Genomic DNA, 15764 nt, shown 5'->3' on the forward strand with positions numbered 1-15764 from the left:
TTAACATAACCAGATATCTGACCTTTTGCTCACAGTTTTGGGTATAATTGGGTAGCTTGTGGCAAGGTAACATATGGTGGGAGTGCATGGTAAGAGAGAAACAGAAAGGGTCCAGGCCCTTAGGAAGAATGCCCTCTGGGACCTGTGTATTTCACCAAGTTCCTCATCGTAAAGTTCTACCACCTGCCAGTAGTGCCAGCCTGGGGACCAAGACTTACATCATGGGCTCTTGGGGACATTTAAGATCCCAACTATAGCCCAGTCTTGTTTCTTGTACCAAACCCTGGTAGCTCCCTCCCCCTGGAACTCATCTTCACATCTGACTCTGCTGTCCTTTTTCAGGTTTGTACTTTCCAGCTCTGTTGCCATTAGTTGTAATGTTTCTCAGTCACACTGCTGTGGGCATCTTACTTGCCTTAGGTTCCTGCTCACTCAATTTGAGTCCGTTTTCTACAGATCCTCTACTCTGCCTTCCACTCCTGTGGAAAACATCTCTGTGGCTTCCATTTACAATTGAATGAAGGCCAGAGTCTTTATTGTGACCACAAAAAAACATGACTTGGTACTAGCAGCTTCCTTCTTCAGCCTTATTTAATTACTACTGTGTGTAGTAGGACACATATTGATCTTTAAAAAAATTAATCTGTCAAAAATTTCCTGCTAGGAGGCTGCAACTTTCTTAGTCTTTGCTGGTCCCTCTGCACAGATCACTCCTGCCTGCTTTTGCTTATTCTATTTCTTTGTCTCCTTGAGGTCTGTGACCCTGTGATAGCTTCTTCAGGAAGCCTCCAGCCCTCACCACAGCCTTTCCTTAGGCATGCCATGCTCCCTCTTTTTTTTTTTTTTTTTTTTTTTTTTTTGCACTTACTGCCCAGTTAATGTCTTCATTCTGTGGACTCTGTTTATGACTGAGTTGTTCTGAGTGCTTAGCACAGTACTTGACACTCAGTAAGTACTTGGTAAATATTTGTTAAAAGGATGAATAGATGAATGAATATTACTTGGTGAGGTTGGTGTGAGACTGACTCTGGAGCATAGGTGGAATCTTACAGTGGGTTTATGGCATGAGCTTACTGTTTGTCCCCCCCACCCCCCAACTATATGTATGAAACTGTTGATTGTGGCCCACTAGTGGGCAATTTACTATATCTGACTGAATTTTAACTTATTTCTTAATGTAGGGTAATAGCTTAAAAATCAACTTGGAAACCACTCATATATGTATAGCATGAGATAGTGCTACTTCTGGGCAACACTGTTGGATTTAGGGCAATGAAGTGGGCTTGCTTCTAAAAAAACATGATTTTGCTTTAGTGTCCTCCTTAGTCATAAATGCCATGCATAAAAAATCTTTTGAGATAACTACTTCACCCTGTTACACAGTCTGTTTCTAATCCAAAGTAATTTTCACTTTTGTGTGTTGTGTGCCACAGCACTTTCCTTTCTACTACCTTGAAAACATAGCTGCAATATTGTTGAATTTCGTGTGGGGACATCTGTCTTATATAAAGTATATGATGATGGTGATGATGATGGTGATGATAATGTTAACTTTATATTGTGTCTGTCATAATGAAACCCTCTAATACCTTAAATTACTGCTCTTAACTAAATTTTATCGCGTTTCATAGGTTTTATGGTCTTTAATATTACTAGATAAAATCAGATGCTGTACAGATACACAAATACCCAGATTATACATTAAGTCCTCAAAAGCCAGACCCAGACAAAAGGAGCCAAAGCATTTAAGGATTAAGACAATAATAGTTTACCCTTGTGTTAGCCTGATAGCTAATTCCATTTTTTAGTGAACATTTTTATTTCAATTTGATAAACATTTTCATAACTAAATAAGACTTACTTCTTTAAAGCCACTGGTCAGTTCAAAACCTTTGATGTTGTTGACTTTCTCAGTATTAATTATTGTTTTATAAGATAGTCTCCAAGGATGCATAAATTATGATAATGGAGGCAAGGAAGGGCTGGAGCTGGTGGTTGCTGCTCTGTTATTGTGTCTACTGGGATGGCACTCTGTGTGCCTGTGCTCTGTATATTGTTAGGTAAGGAGCTGAGTTCTGTCCCTCACAAAGCTAGAGACAGCAGTGAATTATAAACGGCACCAAAGAGCCTCCTAAGTAGTTTATTTGGAACTCTTAGACTTGATGAGGGTCTCATGAAATCTCATGCAAGCTTAAGTAGTCCTTTCCGTACAGATACTCAGTTCTGTAGGCATTAGTGGCAAATGCTCAAATAATACAATTCTTCTCTGTATTCCACCATAAAGAAATTTATGGTCAAGTCACAGAGTCTAGTTTTCATGTCTTATTACTGAGTTCTGTCAGACATTGCTAACTGATCAATAATAGATGCTATGTTCTTAGAATAGGAGCCAAATGATGATTTATTGTTATTTGTTACATATTTTTTTTCATTTTATAAGTATGGTATTTGTATTGGAAAAATTAGAATGAAATTTAGTTTGAAAATACGAAAATTTCTCAACATGGAGATACTTCCACTAATCTTTCTTTATCTATATTTCAGTCTGTTTGTATGTAAGATAATACTTTTCCTGAAGAATTTTAATTAAACAAATATTTTTAAGTAAGCTACACATTACCAAGGTTAATTGAAAAACAAGTCTGGAAAATCACCTGGAATAATATTCATAGAAGAATTTAGTAAGTTGTCAGAATATCATTCCTGAAGAGTTGCCTGCTCTGATGGCTTTGCTTGCTATTGTGCACATCTTTGCAGACAATGCCTGTGCTATCTATCCTTTGCTTGTTGTGCTTCTTCATTTTCCCAGGCTGGTGTAACTAATATGAAAACGGTAGGACAAAGTTTAAAACAAAAAGACTAATCTTATATATAATTCTAGAACTGACATAGGGAAACAATGAAGACACTATTGTTGCCCTATTTTAATTTCACAAGAGAAGATATATATGTTTTGAGTATAAAATACCATTGCACTACTTGATTTATAAATGAAAAACTTCAGTCCTACAGAAGATGATCACTGTAAAGTATGGGAAACAACAAAAAATCTTTGACTTCACATAATTGTTTACTATTTTTATGTTTTTTGTTTTTGTTTTTTTTTTCCTTTTTTTGGGCTTCCCTTGAAAGTTCTGTTCCATGCTATGTTTGGTGGGGTCAGTTATTCATCAAAAACTGGCATGTCCAAGATGGTTTCACTTGGTTGTCTCTTAACTTCATCTAGGTGACTATAACAGTAGCATCTTTCTGGGTCTCTCAGGGACCACACGGCCTCTTTCTTCATTCAGAAGTCCATGGCAGCAAGGTTCTAAAAGGACAGAAGCAGAAACTGTCAGTTACTAATGGCTTAGGCTCAGAAGGGATCCGGTATGATTTCTGCTCCATCCTATTGTTCAGAGCCAATCAAGAGGCCAACCCTATTGAAGAAGTGGCGTAAACTCAGTCTGATGATATTAGCTGGTGATCTTTGAAGATACTCTACTGTAGTAGCTAACATAGAGTAGTACTGATGTCCTGAGCCCATGTGCTATTGTCCTTCTTGTTTTACACTTTTACACTCAATTGTTTTAAAAATTTTAATTGTTTTATTATTGATGGGGAAAGGACGTATGCCATGGTGCATGTGTAGAGAACAGAGGACAATTTCCATATTCTCCCTAAGGTGAGTTCTGGAGGCCAAACTCAGATTGTCAGGTTTGCATTGGAAGCATGACAAACGCTTTGACTCACTGAGCCATTGTTATGCCCAGACCTTGGGGACCCCCAAAAGACCACCACGGAGACCAAATCCCATATGTAAAAGCAAAGAGCCTTTATTTTCAAGCTCTGAGCTTGGTCTCTTTGTGTGTCCAATGCAGTGGTGAGAGCAGAGAGCCTAGAGTCCAGGCAGGGTGGGGTTTTTATCATAGCAGAGGTTGGCATGAGGGGATTTCCAGGGTTCAGGACCCTGATTGGATGACATTTGTCTGGGTTTTAGGGAATGTTTGGAATGTCTGGTGTTTCATTTTAAATGCAGGCCCACTGGGTGGGGTCAGCTTATGGCTTTTCCTGGGTCCAGGTGTTGCCTGCTAGAAGCTGTGTCTGGGCCTGTAAGTCTGTCTTGGCAACTGTGTGGTCAAGCTGTTTTGGGGCCCCCTACACCATCTTGCTGGCCCACCTACCCGATTAGAAAAATCACTTTCTTGCTTTTCATGGTATTTTAATTCCACATGCTTGGCAGGAATTTATTTCCATAAATCTTTTAAGTTTCAGTATAAAATACGCATGTATTAGATAGTTACTTGTCAAACTTACACAAAAGATGAGAATAGTTTCTAATGATAGCCCTACATTTTGATGAGAATGAATATGTTATCACAAATGTATTATTAGTCTAATGTATATCAAGCACTTCTTGTTGTCTCAATTTCATTGTCTTTTGAGTTTAAGGATCCAGGCCACTGTGTCATCTGAATCCACAGTATTCAGTTTCTGAACTTTGAATTATAACTAGCAAAAAATTGAGTTTGTGAGAGATTCATCCAAACATTTGTTTGTGCTCTGTTGTGATGGTAAGAATTAAGATAGTGAAGGTGCCTGTATGTGTTAGTGTGAATGCATGTGTTTCTATAGTAAGTAAGTTTTTTAAAAGGAGATGGAGAATTATACAATAATAGCTTTAAAAAATTTTAGACTGGAGAAATAGTTTCAGTAGGTGGCTGTTAAATATCATTTGGCAACATCCTAAAACATTAATGTGCATGAGAATTACTTGGTGAACTTGTTAAAGTATAGCCTGCTGGACCCCAGGCCCAGAGTTTAGGTAGCTCTGCTGTGAGACTAAGAATTTATATTTTTTTATAGACATTTTTGGGTAATGTTCTGCTGGCTTAGGGACCATAATTTGGGAACATCTGTTCTGCAATATGATTTTTAATGGCTATATTATAGTTTCTTATGTAGATGTACCATTATTTAGTCAATTTATTCTAAGACAGATAGGTTGTATAAATTTTTTTGCTATTATAAACAGCATTATAATGGCCATCATTATACACATTTATTAGCATTTCTTTATAGCATATTTCTAGAAATTGAATTACCTGGTCAAAGGGTTGGCACATTCTTAGGACCTTTAGTGTGCAATGCAGAATCACATACTAGAAGGCTGTACTCATTACATTTCTCTGAAAAAGAGAAGGAAAAACTTAAGTCAACATTCTAAAGTTTTTTCAAGGAAATTTCCAAAGGGGACTCTGAAAATAGTTTAACATTAAAGTAAGTACATTGACTCGTTAAAGTTATTAGATTCCAAAGGCAGTAGTCATTTGGATATAAAATTATAATATATTAAAAATCTGGGGTTAGTGAGATGGCTTAGCTGATAAAAGGTGCCTGATGACATGAGTTTGATTCCCAGGTCCTACATGGTTGAAGGAGAGAACCAGCTCATTCAAATTGTCCTTTGATGTCCACACTTAAGCTGTGGCATGTTTGTGCGCACATACACTTGCATGTGCACACACACATACACAAAATGTAAACATCTGGCCAGCTTATATTTCAGTTCGACTGTGGTTGTGGATAATTAGCACTGAGTTATAGAGCTCTTCAGATAAGAGGATCTTCTTCCTCAAGCCTTCCAGTGTGTGCATAGTATTTGTATGAACAGTATTTGTAATCTTGGTGCTGAAATCCCACCGCAATCTTAGGTTTCCTGTTGTTTTTTGGTATAGAGGTTAATAATTTTTCATAGAGAAGCTATTCTAGGGAAGTTGATAGCAACTCCTAATCACAGGGGACAAAGACTGGGCATAAATCTTGTTCCTGAAACTTGGTTTGTGACGTTGGAGAGCATCTCATCTTTAAGATGTCAGTGCTGTTATCTCTGGGATGATGATAGTAAATTGGAGTATAAAGTGAGGTTGGATAATCCTGGGTACAGCACTTTCTCTTGCTGGAGTTCATGAAATTCTGCTAAGAGTGCCCTGCTCCTTTCGGCTTTGAGGTTAGCTATGATGCTGAGGACCAGGACTGAGGTATAGCTTAGTGGTAGAGTGCTTGCCGCGCCTGTATTAGGCCCTGAGTTTGACCCCCTAGTAACTCAAAAAAACCCCAAGGGCTATCTATGATTTTGCCCCTGAAAAGGTGAATCAGTGGGACTGGTGGTGCTATGACGTGAATTTAGAATGCTTCTTGTTCTGTCCTGATTGTGTCCACTCTGTTCCCTTTATCTTTCTACTGGGTTTTGTGACAGTTTCATGAATTCTAAAGCACCCTTTCGAAACTACTAAAGTGCTTTTTTTTTTTTTTTCAGAGCTGAGGACCGAACCCAGGGCCTTGCGCTTGCTAGGCAAGCGTGCTACCACTGAGCTAAACCCCCAACCCCTAAAGTGCTTTTGTAAACTCAAAATTATATGATATTTGGCTGCACCTAAGAGTCTGTTGAGCCAGGTATGGTGGGCACACACCTTTATTCCCAGCACACAGAGGCAGTGACAGGCAGATTTCTGTGAGTTTGAGGACAGCCTGGGCTACATAGTGAGTTCCAGAACTGCCAGAGCTATGTAGAGAAACCCTGTCGAGAGAAAGAGAGAGAGAGAGAGAGACAGAGAGACAGAGAGAGAGAAGAGACAGACAGAGACAGAGACAGAGAGAGACACACATAGAGAGATAATGAGAATCTAAGCAGCCTCAAGGGTAGTGTTGGAGGCCAATTTTTTCTGCCCCAAATATTTTCAATGTTTGGACTCAAATATTTTCAAATGTTCTTAGGTTTTAGAAGGATATCATATACAAATTTGTAAAACAATATTTCCATGGCATTTAACTTCATTGGCTAGTCCTTAAAGCCTATTTTGGGTGGGGTGGGGAGAGCTTGGTGCAGATGAAGTTTGGACTTTGGAGTTTTACGAACATGGAATTCAGTCTTAGTTCTGTCCCTTAAAAGCTAAGTAACTATGGAGATAACAAATATCCTTTAAGCTGGGTCTCTGCAGCTCTAAGTTAAGGATGATGGTTGCCAGTGTAAGGGGAGTCTATGAAGATGGAAAAGGAATGTTACCATCCCTTGGGGGCTTAGTGCCACAGAGATCTTTGGTAACCTGCTTTTTCCTGTATTCTTTTTGAACAAATGGTCCTAACATTCCTCTTCTTGAGGTGTAGCAGTTTTGGTTTTAGTGTATGTACAGATTGCTACATTGCTTTGAAAGGCTAAATTACATTTATATTTTAGTCTCCTCCCAGTTTAAGGTCTCTTAGTGAGTGTGATTTCTTAAGTTAAAACTACCCCCATCCCTCCTTTTTTTGGAGGTAGGGGAGAGGGTGGTATAATAAAAGTCATTCCTGATCTGCAGAATAAAGACTGTTTGCCATGACTGACTTTTTGATTATTTTCAAAGTGGGTCTGTGCAGTGTGCTGCAGTTATTTATAGTCATGTTGTTTATTGAGAGATCTGTGTGGTTAAATGTGCTTGGAGTGTCCGACTTTACACATTTACTGATTATCTAGTTAGGAATCCTGCTTCTGCTGGTCAGTGGTGCCTGCTGATTTAAAGACAGAAGGTTCATCTGTAGTTAGTGCTTAGCTTGTATAAAATCAGTTGCTTTGACACTACAGGGGAGCAAATTATATCTTGAAGGAATAATTTTAAACAATATAGCTGCTTGTATTTTTGTTATTAAGGTATTGTTTTATTTCTACCCTCACTCAGATTATGATTTAATTTCCTGCCTAGCCATACCCCCTCTCCCTTTTTTGTAGTAGGAGTTGGTTTTTATAGGTTAAATTGTTTTTAGTTTTAATTTTAAATGAAGACTTAGCATTAGAAATTCCTTTAGGGAGCTTTAATGTGTTTGCTTTCAGTAAAGTTGCATCATTGTTAGATTCACAAAACAATTATCCTGTGAATAATATGTAATTGGTCGGTTTTTAAGGTATGTTATTGGTATTGATGTTATGCCAGGTATTGAATCTTTAGCTTTCCTTTATTTAGGTTTTTTTTTTTTTCTTTTTAAGGTAGCATCACTTGTTTACAGAAAAGTAGTACACGTTATTCTGATGATAAAGAAGCGATTGTCTGAGATTTGATTGTTTGAATTGTGTGAATTGGGGAGTGGTGTTTTTTTAGCATGACACTTTGGGAACTGCTGCTTTCTTAGGATACTTTTGTTCCAAGATCTCTTTGAGTCAGTTCCTATTAAGAATGAAATGTGACAACCTGTATAACAATGAAAATATTTGAACAGTACATTACTGTGTTATTGTATGGCTTTGAGGAAAATCTCATACTGTGTCTAATTGAATTTATTATGCTTAATGAAGTTTTGAAACCAAAGAATACCTTTTTTGTTTACTTGACCATTGAGTTTACATTCTTTAGTGTATGTAAAATACACTATAAAGTATGCAAAATGCTGAAAATTTACTGCCTGGGAGATAATTACACAGTATTTGCCCTATACCATTTTCAGAGAATACTGTTAAAAATGATACTCTCTATGAGTTAGGTTCCAATAAATGGCTGGAAAAGGAAGGGGTAAAAAATAGTAAATTAACACTTGCTTTCATTAATAATCCCTGTGAATTTTTATAATAGAACTGATCACAGTAAATTTATTTGGTAAATTACCAATGTCCGTGTTACGCACCTCCTTAAGAATGCCTGATAGGGTTGTATTCAGAAGCGTATCATTAATTTAAAATGCTGTGCTGTTTCTATTTTTTAAGAGAACAAAGAATTGAAATTTAGCTGCTTGATACTAGTTATGTTATGTAAATTATCATGGTAAATGTAACACTATGTAAAAAAGATCTGTGAAGTAGTTATATGGGATTTCTATGATGAATCATGAAGTGATTTCTGTTGGCTTGTCCAGGTGTACCTCTCTGAGTCCAGTTCAGTAGTGACTTCAACTTTCCCTACCAACTGTGGCTGTTAGGAGAAGCATGCACCAGGTGGTCCTTTCTAACCTAAGCTTTGGGAAGACTAGGAAGCTGCTGTGTGAGGTGGTAAATTTTGAGGGCTAGGTGAAAGTTTTGATTTGTGTCCCTGTGAAACCTGGTATTTGATAGATGCAAAGAAAGCTGGCTGCCTGGCTTCTTGGATTTTGTCTTGCTTCTTTTACTCGCCAGATGATCTGATATCTATTTGGATCCACAGTACTTTTTTGTTGAATAAAGGTGAATCATCTCTTTTCATTCCTCCTGCTCCCCACATGTGATAAAAATCAACCCAGCATATTCATTTCTATCACTAGCTTTACTTGTCATATTTAAGTGAGATTAAGAAATATAAAACTCGCCGGGCGGTGGTGGCGCACGCCTTTAATCCCAGCACTCGGGAGGCAGAGCCAGGCGGATCTCTGTGAGTTCGAGGCCAGCCTGGGCTACCACGTGAGTCCCACCCAGGAAAGGCGCAAAGCTACACAGAGAAACCCTGTCTCGAAAAACCAAAAAAAAAAAAAAAAAAAAAAAAAAAAAGAAAAGAAAAAAAGAAAAAAAGAAATATAAAACTCCCTTTTTGAATTTACGTAGTTAACCAAGTTGTAGTGAAGCTCACAGTTGCTCATAAATGTAAAGTGAGATTGTCATTGGCGTTGTAAGTTTACCCCAGCCACAGTCAGCCACAAAGGTGCAGGTGACAAGCTGCATTTAACAAAGCTTAGGGTTTGGCCAAGTAAGGAAAACAAAGTGAGAGGCACAGAGAGTAAGAGGATGTGTGTTAAGGGATGTGTCTTGTGACAGTGGAATGGAAGGAGGACAGCATGGATCTGAGGAGATGAAGAAGGCAGTGAAAGATTGCGAGTGTACACTCATGTGGGATTGAGGGATGCTGAACCAGAAAGAGAAGATGGTAGGGCATACTTGGAGACAGATGTTTGCAACAGGCTGTTTGGGAGTTTGAGTACAGCAACGATAAAGTTTGAAGTATGAATGTGGGCATGTCTACTATTCCTTTCTAGTCGCTGTGACAAAGCACGAGAAAACAAAAGGACAAAGGGTTTCTTTTGACTCATGGGTTCAGAAAATTTAGTCCATAGTTAGTTGACTCCATGTTTTTTGTAGGGTGGTAGTACATTATGGAGGTGAGAACATAGAGTAGAGACTGTTCACTTCATGAGAGACAGGAAGTCCTGAGAAAAGAGAGGTAGGAACCAGGGAACAATTGTAAGCTTCAAAGGCACACCTCCATTAGCCTAGTTCCCATAAATAGGCCCACCTTGTGAATTTTCCAGAACTTCCTCACAAAAGCATCAGTAACCATGAACCAAACGAAGCATTTAACACATAAGCCTATGTGGAATATTTCATGTTCAGCATACCAGATTGGGTAGATGAGGTTGGATAGAGGCAAGATTGTGAGGAGAGGAAGCCAAGGAATGAAAAGTCCTGGGATTTGGATGGACAGTTATAAACAGTAAACCAATGGCTGTGGTGGAAATAGTGTCAGAGTGTGTATCCACAGGTTCTGGGAAATAGGAATGATTTGGGGATTAGTATATGAGAACAAAATAGTAGTGCAGGGGTATAGCCTGGTGAGCTGAGGGCAAAGGCTTGAGTTTTGGCGAGTAAGAAAGAATAGCTGGAAGTGGCAATAAGAAATAGAGGACATATACTTTACTGCCAGGCCAGTGGGGGGAGGGGTAGAGAGAAGAAATTTTCGTAGAAGTTTCTCCCAAAATAGCCAGAATTAGATCGCAGTAAGAACGTGAAGGGCATCTTTGGAGAGGAGGCTAGGGAGTTGAGGGTTGGGAACAATGTATGTGAGCATGTTACATGCTTGCATATACTTAAATGCATGTGAACATCTTTCTTACTCACATAAACTTATATGCATGTTTGTCCCTTGACATCATTATTTAAAGTCTGTTGTACTTTTTTTTTTTTTTTTTTTTTTTTTTTTTTTTTTTTTTTTTTGGTTTTTCAAGGGTTTCTCTGTGTAACTCTGCACCTTTCCTGGAACTCACTCTGTAGCCCAGGTTGGCCTCGAACTCACAGAGATCTGCCTGCCTCTGCCTCCCGAGTGCTGGGATTAAAGGCACTGGTGCGCCACCACTGCCCGGCCCTGTTGTACTTTGATGGTAAACATAGTTGTGTTTAAATTTTTAAGAAGGTGCCAGTGTGGTTAAACAGTGATTCGTATAAGCACACATGTATACTTTGTGATACTAAGCACATAGTTAGTATCACAAAGGCTCTGGTTTGGAAGGTGAGGAAGAGAAGAAAGATAACAGTGTTTTCTAGAAAAGGAAATTGATTCAGTTGTTTAGATTTAGGGATTGATAGTTAAGAAACAGAAGTTGATGGTTGCTCATTAATGGCTTGGCTTAAGATTCTAGACTGATGACAATTTAAAAAAGTTATTCGTGTATTTATGTGTATTGTTTTTTTTTTCTGTATGTACGTCTGTGCATCACATGCATGCCTGGTGCATAGAGGCCAGAAGAGTGTCAGATTCCCTGGGACTGGTGTTGCAGATGGTTGTGAGTTGCCATGTGGGTGCTGAGAATCAAATCCTGGTCCTCTCGAAGAGTAGCCAGTGCTTGTAACTGCTGAGCCATCTCTTAGCTCATGGTTGTAAGTTTTACATGAGACAGATCAAGATCTTTCTATGATGTGAAAACATGTGAAAAGGGGTAGAGGTCCTCAAAATTTTGTTGTTTTGTTTGTTTTGAGACAGGGCCTCACTGTATAGCCCTAGCTGGCCTGGAACTTGCTATATAGACCAGGCTGGCCTCAAACTTAGAGATCTACTACTTGCCTCTGTCTACTGAGTGCTGGGATTAGAGGCATGGGCCACCATGGCTGGTTAAAATTTTTAATGTAGAATTCTGTTTTTCATACCCAACAGCAGAGAAAGAAGGCAGGCACTAGAAAGATATTTGTACATCCATATCTATAGCTGTGTTATATAGAATAGGCAAAAGGAAATTAACCCAAGGGTCCATTGATGGGATAGGAGACAGACAATGTGCTGATAGATGCACAGTGGTGTCCATTTTTAAAAGGAAGGAAATCATTACCTATGCTATAACACAGACCTTGAAGTCATTAGGCCACATTAAACAAAACAGTTACAAAAAGACAAATACTGTATGATTTCACTTACATGGGCTCCCTAGAATAGTCACATTAATTAATAGAGGCACAAAATCAAATGGGAAGAATGAATAAAGAAGTGGTGGTAGTTAATGTGTTCAGAGCTTCAGCTGGAAAAGGTAAAACTTTCTGGAATAAATGAAAACTGTTACATATATTTTAGCTTAAAAACCTATGGTGTGGATATAGACATAAATATCACTTTCTCTTATGATATAGCTAAGGACACCCATCAGTTTTCCCAGGGAAACTGTCAATAAGAAATTTGTTCCACTTTGGTTTTTTGAGATGATCTCACTAGCTGGCTTGGCTGGCCTGGAGCTCTTTGTGTAGCTAAGCTGACCTTAAATTCTCGACCCTTCTTCCCTAGCCTCCTGAGTGCTTGGATTGCAGGTAATTTACTGTGTCCAAGAAAATCTTGGTTACAGCTCTGCTAGCAGGGGATAACTTACCTTTTATTTACCTTGTGTGCATTAGTTTGGTCCAGTCTCTTGGGTTCTCGGTGTTATTTAGAGGTCCTTAGAAATATTTTTTTTTTTTTGAGCAGGAAACCATCCCCCCTCCATGGTCTTATTTATCCTTTTTAGTAAAAAGTTTTCTCATTGATGATACAAGGATAACCTCTAACTTTAAAAATTCTTGTAAGTTTTGCACATGAGTTCATCTCTTAAATATTGTATTTGTTAGAACAGAATGCTAATTATTTTGGAATCATTTTCTTTATATCCTGAACTTGGCAAAGGAGTCTAAGTAGAGGGATTGGAAAGCTCTCATTCATAATCTGCTAAGGCCTGTTTTGTGACAGCATGTTGCAGTTATTTGTCCCGATGTATTCTTATTGTTGACTCATAATAATGATGAGAAGACAGATCAACAGGGGGATGTAAATAAATAAAGCCAAAGAAGAAAGCCAGTGCTCGATTCTTTGGTGTCTGATTGTCCAGGCCGAATCCTGCCTCTGTTACTTAACTGTGGGTTTGCTCCCAGTGAGCCTCATAATTTGTATTTATAAAACATACATATATATATTTTAACCGGGTAGGGTTGTTTTGATTAAACAAGGTAGGTTAAACTGCCTGTGGTGATGGTTGGTGTACCTGGGCACCCAGTAAGTGGTAGCTAGTGGTCTTATAATTGTTCTGCAAATGTTTTGAGTGGGATTCTGTTTCTGAAATTGAGTTTGCAAACTTAGAAAGCAAAGAAATGAACAGAAAGGGCCTTCAGTTTACACAGATTCACCTCAGGGGTTCGGAAAATCAGGAGAGTCATTAGCATGCCAGGAGGCAAAGAAATGGTAGCTTGAGGATCTGCAAATATGGACATTAGAACAACCAGTTTCTAATAGAGTTATAACATTCTAGGTAAGTAATAGATGGTAATGGGAACACTTTAATTGGGTTTATAAAAGTTTACTTCAGGAACACCCGTATTTCCAATTTGAGGTTCACCTATACATCTATAGTCATCTCATTAATAATGCTTGCTTATTTCTCCTTTGGGGTTAACAATATCCCAGCAATTAACATTTATTGTGTTCTTAGCACATGCCAACATGAACTTAGGAAGCCCATGGCAGCCAAAGGCTTTTGGATGTTTTGAAATAGGCCTTTTTTATCCACTTGAAGAGACAGAGTATTAAATTAGTTTTTGTTTTTTGGTTTTTTGTTTGTTTGTTTTTCCCTATTCCGTTTGTTGGTTATTTGTAACAGGAAAGTTTTTTGTGGGAAACACGCTAAGTAAAGCATGGGACCTGACGCCATCAAATATTTTGACTCTGTTCTGTGCTGTGTTCAGGATGTAGGCATGGCATCATGGGCTTGACTGTTAGTCTAGACCTGCACTCCCCCACTTTCCTGCTTCTCCTGCAGGAAGGCTTTGCTCTTCTGTTTTGGACAAGGCTCCATGCCCCTAGGCTAATCCTTGTTTTAGTACTTAGTGGGCTCCAAGGTAGCTGCTTTTTAAGTACCGTGTTCTCCAGTTATGCTCTGTTAAACTTGAACTCCTGAGGGACTTGTTCATCACCTGGGCTGGACATGGAGTATTTGTATCACAAATGCATATTGGCTTTCAAATAAATGTTGGACAAGTTAGTAAAACCCTAGGCAAACCTATTGCTTTCTTTATAATAAAACTGACATGACAGTCCCTGAGGATAACTTTATTATAAAAGTGAAAAACAGAAATTTTGTGTAACATGTCTGTCACAGTGCTGCTGACACATAGCGGGTATTCTATCAGTAGTTTTGAGTAAATAATTACATTTTCTCTTTTCCCCCACATAATCACGGATGTTATATAGCTATAAAGACCATATGCAGTAATACCACCTTTGGAATATAAAAGGCACAAAGGTAATTTAAGTCTAAAGTAGTTACTCACATAGACATAAAAATGTGACATTTCCGTTACTTGTTCAAAAAAACAGGATAAGGCTGAGGCTGTAGCTCAATGGTAGAGCACTTGCTTTGCATATGTGAGGCCCCAGGTTCTATTCCCAATACTGCAGAAAACAACATCTAATTTTAAGATAAAATAAATTGTAACTCACAGAAAACTTTCTTGAAACTGAAATTATAGCTATTTAAAAGGTGATATTTGTCTTTATGCATTATTGATCAGTTTGATCTTAGTTCGGGGGTTTGAACCTAGTTTCTAAGTAAAAACAAACCATAACATTTTAATTTAAATGCCTAGGTTGAAAACTGGGGTATAGTAGGGGAAATGGTAATTTTAAATGAGAACATCCCTTTGGATGTATGTGGTATAAATTTGGTTAAGGATCAGACTTATATTCCCTTTGTAAGTGAAGTTAGTTATGAGACATATTTTAATTTATCAGTAAGTGGTGGCATTTTCTGGTTAAAATATTCTATCATTTTCCATAAGGCAAGATGAAAATTCTCTGGATTTTGCTCTGTGATGTCAAAGGACTCATTATTTGCAGAACAGCTGATGCATTTAGGACTTGTTGATTCACTTAATTGGTAACTGTACTACATTCATAATTCCAACAGCTGAAAACAATAGGTCAGTGTCTGCTGTTTATGCATTAATAGCTACGTCAGACCAGGGTATGTTGGAAGAGCAGAGTATGTTAGTCAGAGGAGGAATCCAGCCGGCACGTGAATGCTCTGTTACGTACCACACTGAGGTGGGTTTTTTGCCCTTTATTGAGAAACATTATTTGTGTTTTTATTATAGATGTCTGTGGCCAACTGTGTTGTGTCTGTGTTATCAGTCTGACTGCTATGAAATAGTATGTAATTGTTTTGAAATTCCAGTGTTGGGAGGAAATGCTAGAACTGAGTCGTGATTTAAAGTCCACTCAATGTTTTTCTGTGTTCAGTTTTCATGTTTCAGGGCAAAATGTGAATACATGGAGTAGATTTTTTTTTTTTTGTGATAAATTCCATTTGGTACATAGAAACCAAATAAAGGTTCATTTGAAGAAATTAGAAATGTTGTTTTTCTAATTAGTGGGCTTATTTATACTCTTCTGAGATTTTAGTACCAAATTTCCATTTTAGGATTAGTAATTTTTAACTTAAAACATAAAAATAAGACAAACTCTTGTTTTATTGTCAAGAAAAGGAAAACTGAATTTAAAACTATGTAAAATATTTGAAGCATTCCTTTTAAAAATGTGACTTTTTTAATAGATAAGATTTAACTGTGATAGAAA

General features: G+C 37.9%; 1 protein-coding gene across 11 annotated transcripts in view; it reads left to right on the forward strand.

Moving 5' to 3' along the window:
* Positions 1-15764, forward strand: part of Dennd1a (DENN domain containing 1A) — a 503183-nt gene that overhangs the window by 119159 nt on the left and 368260 nt on the right. The window contains exon 1 of one of the 11 annotated variants that reach the window (XM_052724303.1): positions 15138-15233. The exons of the other annotated variants lie outside the window; for them this stretch is intronic. Within the exon in view, the coding sequence (XP_052580263.1) occupies positions 15156-15233 (78 nt within the window). The 5' untranslated portion in view covers positions 15138-15155. Of the gene's footprint in view, positions 1-15137; positions 15234-15764 lie in introns of those variants that run through there. 11 annotated transcript variants of the gene reach the window in all.

Source organism: Peromyscus californicus, unplaced genomic scaffold (assembly GCF_007827085.1).
Source record: "Peromyscus californicus insignis strain IS unplaced genomic scaffold, ASM782708v3 Scaffold_7__1_contigs__length_154581171, whole genome shotgun sequence".
Lineage (NCBI taxonomy): Eukaryota > Metazoa > Chordata > Mammalia > Rodentia > Cricetidae > Peromyscus > Peromyscus californicus.